Raw genomic sequence first — 12,436 nt, 5'->3', positions numbered from 1 at the left:
ATAACTGGAGCTTTCCTATAAGTCTGGATTTACTGAGTATTTTAACACTCAGGGTTTTTTCTCAAAGTACTTTGTGCTTATACATTTTTCATCATGTTCTGTCTGAGCTGCCCAGGTTTGTGACAGGTTTATGTGTCAGCTCATTTATTCCACTTTACCTAAACTGTATAAAATCTTCAGTCTAATGATGACAGTAACAAAGTATAGTCTTTTCCTAAATGATGATGGGTAATGATGGATCAAAGATCCCCTTCCATTATAAACTAAGGTAGCAAACAATCACTCTAGACTCTAGAACTTTGTAACACAATAAAAGCAGAGCAACTTTTTTTTATTTACCATTTTCTTAAAGAAAACCTACCCATAAGAAATTCGCATGTAGGCAATGAAAAATTGCATCAAGTCCTTGATCTAGGACATGGTAGTTGGCTGACCTAGGACTTGGTGGCTGGCTGACCTGGTGCTTGGTGGTTGGCTAATCTAGGGCTTGGTGGTTGGCTGAACTATCACTTGGTGGTTGGCTGATCTAGAACTTGGAGGTTGGCTTACCTAGGGCTTGGTGACTGGCTGACCTAGGCCTTAGTGATTGGCTAACCAATAGCTTGGTGGTTGGCTGACCTAAGAATTGGTAGTTGGCTGACCTATGGATTGGTGGTTAGCTGACCTAAGACTTGGTGGTTGGCTAACCTAGAGCTTAGTGAAGGAAGAAGGTCATTAACAGGTATAATACGGCTTATACCCAACTGGATTCAGTCCAAGTAAGAATTTATCTGTTCTGACACAAACTAGCCCTGACATCAATGTATTTATTATAACAAAATTATGAAGGTACCAGTGCATACAAATTTGAAAGTCACATAGAAAATGAATTTGAAATTAACCCTGTAACTCAAAATACTGAAAATATACTGATTTGGCTTAATGACAGAAAGGTGTATGTACAAGGGCTGTTTGACAAGTAATGAGCCTAAACCATAAAGACAAAAGCTAGGAACCTTATTTTCTATACATTTTAATATAATCTCCATGAAGCAGAATCCACCTTTCAGATCTTTCTTTTAAGGCCTTTATACCCTTTTTATAGAACTCAACATCTTGGCCCTCAAGGAAGTCCTTAACAGCCTTGATGACATCACCATCAGAGTCAAATTTCTTCCCTTTTAGGTATTTCTTTAAATTTCCAAATAGATAATAGTCTGATGGTGCCATATCTGGCAAATAAGGTGGGTGTTCTAACCATTCAAAGCCACATTCATGAATTGTGGCCATTGCAACAGCTGACTTGTGTGCTGGCGCATTGTCCTGATGAAACAAACGCCTTTGTCAACTTTCCCTGTCTTTTCACTTTCAATTCCTCCTTTACTTTTCTTATTAATGTGGGACCCTTTTCAAGAAAGTGAATCATCACTACACCATGAATATCCCAGAAGACAGAGGCCAAGACCTTCATTGAGGACTTTGTGATCCTTGCCTTCTTTGGGGCAGGAGAACCTTTGTTGAGACTGCTGTTTTGTCTCTGGATCAAAGTGATGGATCCAAGTCTCGTTTCTCATCGTCTCATGAATTTTTCAAGAAATTGCTGCTCATTTTTGGAGAATGTGGTAAACTCTTTCATTTGAAATCCCCACACTCTTAGCAATGCTTTTGGTGGTCAGTCTTCTGTCTTGGAGGGCAATGTCGTGAATTCTGTCAATCATTTCCTGGGTTGTGACAACTTTTGGTGCCCCGGGCCTTTCTTTATCACAAAGGTGGAAAAGTGGAGAATCATGGAAAAATGGAAAAACACACAGTGGAAAAAGCAGGAGAATCACCTTTTAACACTTCTTGCATCTCTTTATGGATTTTTATTGTTCTATTGTTGTTATTGTTTTATTGTTGTTATTGTTATTGATTCTTAGTGTTTAGGCCCTTTAAGTAAATGAATTTGATGACCGCTCTGTGCTCGATTTTCTCCATCTGGAAAAAAATCACCAACATACAATGGTTAAATTTCATCTAAAGCTTCATATTTTATTAATATACAGAGTTTTTACAAATATTTTTTTTATTTATATGTTAGGCTCACTACTTGTCAAACAGCCCTCGTATGTACCACATCATAGGGTACACATTAAAAAATGTAATATTTGTTTAATCACTCAAATAAAAAAACTTTTTTTGTGTATTTTTGTGTTGCAGACTCCAGCATGTATGCACATTTTCTCTTTAATGCATTTGACACTGACCACAATGGCTCCGTCAACTTTGAGGTAAGTTCTCAGGATAGAGGGTAGGGTCTGGATAGGAAACTGAGCCAAGCAATATTTGTATGTAAAATCACCACATCATAAGCAGATGACATTTACAATAAAACTACCCCACAGTAAATGATACTATTGGAGAACTCTTTATAAGGTAGTGAATCTGACATCGTCCAAATGTACTTTGGTGGAGAATCTTCCAGGTTCATCTATATTCAATGGCAGTGGTCGATTCTCCATCAGAGACTGGTGAATGTCAGATTGACAGCTTCATACATAAAATGTTAGGCTTTTGTTGATGTCTTTGTCTCCATTGAGGTTTTTTACATTTACTTCTCCACTGCAAGACACGCAAGGAAGTGAAAAGATCTCCCCAAAATAAGAGCAAATCCCACTATTGTTGGTCATTAATGAAACAGGAGTCTCCATTCTAAGACAGCCTCCCTACTCCTGTGCAGATAAGAACCATTAAACGTAGCATTTTACCCCCACTTTATTCAAAAGATATATTCAGGAGGTGCTGGGACATCCATCCAACACCAGAACTCATTCAGCTTGCTAGCTTAGAAAAAGACACTGATATAGAACGAGAATACCCTTGGATACTTATAATGCAAACCAAAAGTCACAAAAAGAAGGACCAAACCAAGTGATGGAAAAGTCCAAGTGGATTTGATAGCAGTGAACTATATACATAGAACAAATGTGTTTTGAAGGCCAACACACTCCACTGTCATCAGAGCTTGGCTTGATTATCAGAGTTTGGAGCGAGTTTGTTATGGGATATATGTGAAAGCAGCATCACTATTTCCATGGTGTCACTTCATTTGGGACACTTGTCTAACATTTGCCTGGCGAGCAAACCAGTAAGGATTTGTCTGGTAACTTGTTTCTTTGAGTTTGCTCTGATAAGGATTTCAAGCCTTGATGAGGAACAGGTGTGTCTTCTGATACCTGTTGAACATTTTATTTGATCATAGTATGAATTATTAAAGTCACTTGGACTCTTCCACCGTTTATCATTCTTTTTGAGGAGTTTTGCTTCTAGTTGTATTCCCCCCACTAGGTGACAAAAGGGATGCCCAGGTTTTGCCTGTTGGTGCAAAGCCTGACATAGATTCTAAACCCACTTTGTCAAAACCCTAATCAAAGGCATAGCTTGAGTTTTGTTTTAGCCTTGTGTGGTGTTCCCATGCTACCTGCCAGGAAATACTAAAAAGTTTGCATTCTTGACCCATGGGTGTGCTATGTCTAAGCTGAAAAGTATTAAAGCACATATCAATGAAAGTTTTTATTTGGCTATCAGGGGCATATTGGGGACATCACAGCTTTTGGGAAAGATAAACATCACAATGTGTGTAATTTTATTACCAAGAATGACCAATCATAATTCACCATTCTCTGCAATAAATCTGGTTTACTGCACTTTGCATCCTGTTTTGCTACGTTATTAACTGGAGTTATAAATTGTATTCTCAGCTGTTTCTCTGACATGTCACCCATCTGTATTCTCTCTCCAACAGGATTTTGTATCAGGATTGTCAATCATCTTGCGAGGGAGCATGGACGACAAACTGAACTGGGCCTTCAACTTGTACGATTTAAACAAAGACGGCTGTATAACTAAAGAGGTGAGAACATAAATGGGAAAACCCGGTCAGTAACCTTTCTACCATATACCACCCAATATTGGTGCCCAGAACAGAAAACCAATATTTGGCCCCTTATCTAATGTAAGCGACCCTCAAATTCCCCTACAGACCCACACATGCTAGAACGTCATCGTTTTGTAGACCCACACCAATCATTATATAGATTTGTATATTTGATTCATGAGGTCTGGGTTATTATGTCACAATTCACCTTCATACAGGAGATGTTGGACATCATGAAATCCATATATGACATGATGGGCAAATACACATACCCGAATATGAGGGAAGAGGCACCCAGAGAGCATGTGGAGAACTTCTTCCAGGTAACTTCCCAAAGCATCTACATATTGTTTTTATCACACTGCTATGTGTATTTAACATGTCCCTCTTTCTTTTTTTTTTCAGAAAATGGATAGGAATAAGGATGGAGTAGTAACAATTGAAGAATTCATAGAATCATGTCAGAAGGTAATGTGGTCATTGCTGATTTCCATATTGGACAGATATTAATCTTGTGAATGTTTATGGAAAACGGTGCTTTCCCCATAGTTGGCGTTCATCTAATCTTAAGGGTTCCACCACACAAAACTCATCAAGCCATGTCTTTAGTAACTCTGGAACACAAAAAGACCTTCCCCAAACTGCTACCTCAAGGTTGAAAGTCAATAGTTATCTAAAACATATTTATATGGTGTTGGATTGACATTACCCTTCAATAGAAACTCTTAAACTCAACCATTTCGATGGAAGTCCATAAACTTTCCCTCATGTGATGGTCAACTGTCCATCCTGTAGTTTGATGTTTGGTGTGAAGGAACTTGAGTTCTGAACTTCTCTGACCCTAACCATACAAGCCATCTTTGGGATGAGGTGGAATGCCAAATGTGAGTCAGGTCTTCTTGGCCAACATCAGCATCTGATCCCATAAATGGGGCCTAATGGACACAATTTCCTACAGACCCACTCCAAAATCTTGCAGCATTTTTTCCAGGAGAATAGAGGCTGTTATAGTGACAAATAGGGGAAACTCCATATTATTGGCCATGGTTTTGAAACAGGATGCAACAAGGTCATGAAACGATTTTTTTGTCTCAAGGAACCCCTACTAAAACCAATTTTTGGAGGAGCTTATTGGGGAAAAGCCTCCTAAATTGGTGGCCAGTGAACAGAATGCCCCTTGTACAGGGGTGGGTAGAATAACACCTTTATAGACACCTAAAAACATCATTGGAGTCATTCAGTTGGCTTCAATAAATGGTGTTGACCCCAGAACAACACAGGCATCCAAAAGGGAGGTCAATCAGCCACAGTTCGAGAAACGCCTAGCAACCTCTGGAGGAACCAAGGATGAGACTGGCTGGTCTAGGCTCAATTAGGACCTTGGCAGGATCACCAGGTATCATGTTAAACATATTGCAAATGTTTTTGAAATTAGATAAATAATAAATAAAAGATAATAAAGTTGATATGAAATTTCAATGATTGAAATTTCTACTGTATATACTCAAATATAAATCATTTGGTTTCTAAAGAAGTCCTCCATTTTTATTTAGGAAAACTGGTAAAGTTAATGATTTGACCAATGCAAGGGAGATAAGTTTTCAGTTGGGGAACCTTTCTGGTCTTACTGCTCCCAATTCCAGCAACAGTTCAAGGAACCCCCAGCAACCGCTGGCGGAACCCCATTTATTTATTATATGTCAGGTATAACAATGCATAGCTATGTGTTACAAAGGGTATAATGTATTATCTTTTTACAGGATGAAAATATAATGCGATCCATGCAGCTCTTCGACAATGTCATTTAGCAAAAGCTGCAAATTTGAAGAACCCACTTTTTGAATAGACATTCTTCTGGCTGCACAATTACAGAACCGTGTGTCTGATGCAAACTAAAATGCAATTATAATTATCTGTACTTACGGCTGTTGTAAACACTTTAACAAAATAAAAAACCCAACCGTCGAAGATTCCGAAGCTCCGGTTTCCTGGCGTTATCACACTGCCACCCAGTGGATCCATCCAAGACAACAGATTGGATTTTGCCAGAATTGGAAATAATGATTTAAGGATTTTTTTTTTTTCAAGTTCATGGGATCCTTCTATTACCTTTTACAGAGTAAAATAAACTTTTTGTCCAGAACCAGGAAAATATTGACATAAATCTTTCATTTTTCATGAAACATTAATAATGTTACAGCATCTGCAGCGGTGTATCAATATTTATTACAATTATTAATTCATATAGAGCCAATGTATTCTGCAGCACTTTATAGAAAACATTTGCAGCGCTCCTTGGTGGGATATACAATCCTATTCCCTTATTCCCATCCATATATATATTCTATGAATGGATATAGGGAGATCATATAGAGAGGTATCTGGTAGGCTGCAAACCCCTCAATAGATTTGTACTCATCAGATGTTTTCTTAATATTCAATCAGTTCAAAATCCAGCAAAATCTATGAGAACCTCCTGCAGTTCATGCAGGGGGCAGAGCTGGGAACCAATGGGTTGCATGGCCTTCTAGTATCTACCTAAAAATAAAGTATTAAATTAAGAACATTGGCTTCATTCCCCTTCAATAAATCTGCCTCCCAGCCTCCCCTTGCATACATCTGCCCTTCAGCTTCCTCTTCTTCAAATCCCTTCATTTAATAGATCTGCCCTTCAGCCCCTCCTTCAATAAATCTGCCCTTAAGCCTCCAGTTCAATAAATGTGCCCTCCGGGCTTCCCCTTGAATAAATCTGCGTTATGGCCTCTACTTTAATAAATCTGCCCTCCGGCCTCCCTTTCATTAAATCTGCCCTTCAGCCTGCAGTTCAATAAATTTGCTCTCCAGCCTCCTCTTCTTTCAATGTGACCTTCAACCTCCTCTTCATTAAATCTACCCTCCTCCTCCTCCTGCCTCCTTTTTATTACGTCTGCCGCCAGCCTCCCCTTGCTTACTCTGATTTTACTACACACTGTGAGCTTCTCATAGTGTGCATTGGAAGCTGCAGCAAGCCAAATAGAGCCCGCCTACTTTCCTAGTCAGAGGATGCCCAGCATCATCTAGCCCCACCCAGCTTCACTTTCCTGATCACACCGTTTCATTCATTGGATATCCGTTCATCCAATCATGGAGGCTTGTCATCTCAAGTGGGCGTTACCTAGGGTAATTGGGTAATTGGTCTGAATAGGAACGCCCACTCCTTCGTACTGACAGTCACCTATTAAATGGTTTTATAATTGCATAACTCCTCCCAAGAGCCAGTCCTCTTTTCATCAGGTCTTAGGGTCACCCTATTACCTGGCCCCTCCCACTAGCAGTGACATGCCTGTATTGCATAGGGTAGCACAGACCCAGTGATGATGTCATTGGGTAAAACAAAATTAAATGTAATTAGCATATTGGAGAAAAGGAAAAATAAGAACCAGGGAAGGGAAAATATTGAGAGAATCAACTTCAGATTCAGATCTTTATTCTCACCCGTCTTCCAGTCTTACCATACCTGCAGAATGAAGAATGAGAATAGGAAGAAGTTGCTTGATACCTTTATAATGCTGTCTATTGGCTGTTTGGGTTCATGTGATACTGAGAAGCTAAAATAAGTACAGATTCATATATTTATTTTAGTTTTAAGTAAAAAAAAAAACTTTTTTTTTTTTAAAAGGACACATACCTAATAAAATATATTTTTCACTCAAGTTCAGATCTGTCTAAAGAAAATCAGGACACCCTGACCCCCAAAAAATTGGAAATAATTCTAGCTCTACAAACCTAGCTGCCCCCCTTGTCTGGCAAGGCATGCTGGGAAAGGTAGTGACACAGCAGCCAGGGAACTCCGCCTTGAACCTTATCATTGCCTCACCGGTTTTCTTAGTTCTTAACTACAACAAAATATGCACTGCGTTCTGGCGTTTTTGTTATAGAGATCATGTGACCTAGAGTTCTTTATTCGGATACAATGTTTCTTATATAATTAGTTCATTTTCCTTTTTTTTTTGTTGTTGTTTAGGATGTAACAGTCGCTGGCTAGCTCAGCGTTTGTAGAATATTATCAGATTTTATATTATAGCATTTAGGCATGTGCTATGAGGGACCGTGTCCATGAACTGTATTTTTATATCGCTTTATGTATTTTTTGAGAACCTGTACCCAATAGGTGTATAAGCCCAATTTACTGTGTAGGCCCCATCCAATTTGTTTATTCTATGTTTTACTGAAGTTATTAAATTAGGATTCAGATTCATGCATAAGCCCAATCGACGGGTACTTTTTTTTTTTTTTTTCTATTTTGAGTGCAGTGGAACCTAATGCTACATGGATGATGGGATAATACAACAATATTGTGACAGTGATAGCTTCCCTGAAAAGCCAACCTGTATTGACTTCGGGGGGTGAAGTTGTGAGCAGTAGTAGTAGCCAAGGAAGGTCATGGGGCCCGTACACACCTCGAGTTGTGGTGCCCATTATTTTAAATGGCACCCCAATGCACCCATTTGACACACAACAATACAAAGGGTTGGGCTTCTTTGGCACCAAAGAGTGCATTGACAGCTTGTTCTTTGGGCAATGGGACCATCAATGGAGCTGTCAATTGATCTTTCAATGGGACTATCAATGAAGCTGCCAATGAGACCATTAATGGGTCTGTCAATGGGTCCTTCAATGGGTTGGCCAATTGGGTAACCCATGGGGCCATCAATGTAGCACTCAATGGGGCCATTATTAGATCCATCAATGGGGCTGTCAATGGAGTGGTAAATGGAGGTATCAATGGGTCCTTCAATGGGTCGGTCAATTGGGCAATCCATGGGGCCATCAATGGGGCACTCAATGGGGCCATTATTAGATCCATCAATGGGGCTGTCAATGGAGTGGTAAATGGAGGTATCAATGGGTCCGGAATGGGGTCGTCAATGAGTTGGTCAATGGGGTAGTCAATGGGGCTGTCAATAAAGTTGTCAATAGGGGCCCAATGGGGCCATCAATGGAGGGGTCAATGATGGCACTCCTTGAATCTTCCATTGTGATGGATATTGGGGCCACATTTGTTCAACAAGATTCAACTGGAGGAAAACATTGCCAGCTCCATGTAATAGAAAGAAGAGGTCTTGTTGGCCATCCAATAAAATCCCACTGACCCCGTTTCTAATATTGACATTGGGGGCACAAATGGGAAATGTGTGGTTATTATGGGAAGAAGTTTATTGATCCTTTATTGAGATGCTTCTGATCTTATCCTAGGACACTAGTGTCACCCACAGCATGTAGAGGATTTGACTCTATTCCAGGCCATTGATCTGACAGTTCAGTTGAGAATCAGGCATGTGCTGTCCATGTGTAGGCCATTCCTCCTACATATTCTTAATGTAGCTCGCACTAAAAATCTACCTGGCGATTCTGCCATACCAGTCCTCGTCTTGGGCACTTCCTGGTATAGGGTGTCAACCCTCTGTCCCTGTCTCCCAATTGTGCTCCTGTGTTGTCACCCTGTCATGCCCTCTCCCATGATATTTTTATTCAGATTAATGTAATTCAGGACAGGTTCTCTTTAGCATTGCACAGGGGAATTTGGTGACAGCAATGAGAAATGTTAAATATTTGTAGGAGGAAAGTCCTAAAATGGGCACCACAAGCCAAATTCTTACTTTAGCCTGCAATTTCTATGAAAATAATTATTTTTGCCAAACAAATATAGGAAACATTTCCATAGATTTGTATCTGATTCCCAACAAAGCAGATCTTTCCATATTGATGTCCTGGCCTGGGGAATGTACACAGCTATGGGTGCTGTGTCTTGGAATGCTTTGCATTGGATCGCAGGGAAGGCGCTCTACACGTGACAACAAAATCCATTCCGATTGGTACAGAAAATCCTATGCACAATTTTATTTTTCCTTTTGCAAAGTGCAATAATCTTCCATGACGTAGGGACAGAAAGAAGGACCCTTTTTTTCTTCGCCGTTTTTTATATGGGGGGCAGGGTTTAAAGAAAATGAAATAGTAGCACGCTTTAGAAATACAGAGATGACGTATGATTGCTTCACGCTCAGGCCGTGTATGCTGAGATTCAGAAAAAATTAGCAATATGCTGGGGCTGAAAAGAATTCCAACAGCTTTCCAGCCAGATTCCTCATGGGAGGTCTCTTCTTTTTTTTTGTGAATGTCAAAGATTTCCAGCATGACAGGTATGGACTGAACGTTTCTATAACCTCATCTTTCTACATGACTTGGAGGAATGTTCTATGAAAATTTCCTTGTGTTCCATTGACTGGATGCCTGTTTCATCTCGAAAACCGCACTGACCTAAATATATTAAATATGTAACAAAAAAAAAAAGAAAAAAAAAAAGGAAAACCTCACATATTAATCGCATGAGCTGTGTAAATAGATAATTCACCCGATGATATTTAAACGTGTCTGGTTTGTTAGCCTATAATAGCTGCTTTGCATTTCAGATATGTCTATTTTGTACAAAAAGAATAAAAACCAAGATTGCTATGCACAAGATATGAATATTGGCTGATTATTACTCTCATTTAAAATGGTAATATATATTTTTTATATTTTGTTGTACCCCTATAACAATCTCAAGGATCAGGACTTCATATTTTCATTATGGGCCCCCTTTATTTGGCAGTAACATTGATTAAGGTAACAGTAAATTAGGAGTTCTTTTGAGAAAAAAAGAGAAGAAGCTGTTTGCTTTCAGACCGTCTCTCTCTAATTGAAACTTACAATGGCTGTGTGTATACAGAGCAGGTAATGTTTGAAAGGGCTATCTGCAACAGTGACAGAGTTCTATTTTTTTCTTTGTGGGAGAAGGAACAGGTATTAAAGCTTACAGTGAATTATATTTGGAGCAGCTAAAACAGAAGGGTATTTGACACTGGGGATCGGAAACAAGGAGGGTTTTGCATTGTGGTTAGTCTGCTGTTGAGAGGAGTCTGCACTAATTGGGGTCTGCATCAGGGTTATTTTTTCATTAAGAGGGTTCTACATTGGGGTTAGTCTGTCATTGGGAGGGGTCTGCACTGATAGGGGTTTGCATTGGTGTAAAGGTGCGTACACACTTCCAATTTTTATCGTTCCAATCGAACGACGAACGATCGATTGGGCAAAAAATCGTTCGTAAAAAAGTAACCAACGACGCCGACGAACGAGGAAAGTCGCTGGAAACGAACGACCGGACCGACGGATCGGATTGGGCGACGATCGTTGAACATCGTTCGTGTGTACGGTCGTTCGTTGATCGTCCATGGTCTGAGCATGCGTGATGAACGAACGTCCGTTCACTTTCCTGTCGTGCACATAGTTCCTCTATCGCTCAAACGATCGTATCTATTGTGTGTACAATATCTACGAACGATCGTGTCGTTAACTCTATGTGCAGGATCGGTGCTATACGATCGTTCATATATATCGTGCATGAACGTTCGTCGTTCGTTTTCCAACGATAATAATTGGAAGTGTGTATGTAGCTTTAGTCTGTCATTGAGAGGGGTCTGCACTAATGGGGGTCTGCATTGGGGTTATTCATTAACTGAGAGAGTCTCATTGCCCACTATATTTACCCGGAAAGTTGCTCTACAGATGGCCACTAGAGGGCACATTTACATCTCTGTATATTAAATATAACAGTGAAAATCTGGAAACCAGGTTTATAAATGCAAAACACTGGTCCTAAATTACCACTGGGCAGGGCAGTCATCAGTGAGGGCACAAGGGGTATTCTGTACTGGGCCCTGGGTATTCATAAACATAAATCAAACATCTAAATGCTAACAGCCTGTGGTTTATTAATTCCTGCTGCACATCAGCTTGATGTTTGCCGCCCTCTGGAGGTGTGGATGAAATATATGTTTACGTTACTGGGTCAGCTTAAAGTGAACTTATTTTTTTTTAATTGGGGTTTTTGGATGAGATAAGCCCAGGTTATAATGATCCGTCTGGGTTTTACTTTAGTTTTAAACTCCTAAAATCTGCCCCATTCCCTTCCCCTGGGGTCTTCATGGCTGCAGCAGTGAGGAGGGGACTACAGGGGCTTATAAGAGATTGCCATCAAAGAGGAATTACTCTGATTGGTCAGCAAATTTTGTTTTTTTTTCTTCTTTTCCCAGTCATGTGATGATGATTGAGAAGTGAGGGATGAGTGTGGGCGGAGCAGAAGGTCATGAGTGCTTGCCATGGTAATTTACCACACACAAGATTCACACATAAAACTAATATGGGGACATCCCGGTACAAATAAGTGAGAAGGGAAATCTAATACTAAGTCTGGTGTTATGTCCAGTGTTCGGTCCACGCAGCTCCTCTGGAGACGTCTTCTTTCTTCTGTCTTCAGCTGCTGAATGCAGAGACGATCTCTGGGGTTTCCCGGAGACGTCGGTGTGGGCGGAAGGCGTGGCAAAAATTCAAATCATTTTGTATTGGATTTCAATACAAAATAGTTGTATTGAGGCCAATATAAAGAAATCTTTATATAATACATATTATATAAACTATAGTACATTATACATTTTTTTATAAGTGTTTTTTTATTTAAAATGT

At 39.8% G+C, this 12,436-nt stretch overlaps 1 protein-coding gene across 3 annotated transcripts in view; it reads left to right on the top strand.

The window, feature by feature from the left end:
* KCNIP2 (potassium voltage-gated channel interacting protein 2) overlaps positions 1–10,394 on the top strand; it is a 229,838-nt gene extending 219,444 nt beyond the window's left edge. For all 3 annotated transcript variants that reach the window (XM_072424466.1, XM_072424468.1, XM_072424467.1), the window contains 5 exons: positions 2,179–2,249; positions 3,764–3,871; positions 4,114–4,218; positions 4,301–4,363; positions 5,656–10,394. In XM_072424466.1, the coding sequence (XP_072280567.1) occupies positions 2,179–2,249; positions 3,764–3,871; positions 4,114–4,218; positions 4,301–4,363; positions 5,656–5,703 (395 nt within the window). In that variant the 3' untranslated portion in view covers positions 5,704–10,394. The remainder of the gene's footprint in view (positions 1–2,178; positions 2,250–3,763; positions 3,872–4,113; positions 4,219–4,300; positions 4,364–5,655) is intronic.
* Positions 10,395–12,436: the final 2,042 nt, after the last annotated feature.

This window comes from Pyxicephalus adspersus, chromosome 10 (assembly GCF_032062135.1).
Source record: "Pyxicephalus adspersus chromosome 10, UCB_Pads_2.0, whole genome shotgun sequence".
Classification (NCBI taxonomy): domain Eukaryota; kingdom Metazoa; phylum Chordata; class Amphibia; order Anura; family Pyxicephalidae; genus Pyxicephalus; species Pyxicephalus adspersus.
The sequence above is the reverse complement of the archived record's forward strand: the minus strand, read 5'-3'. Positions and strand labels throughout refer to the sequence as shown.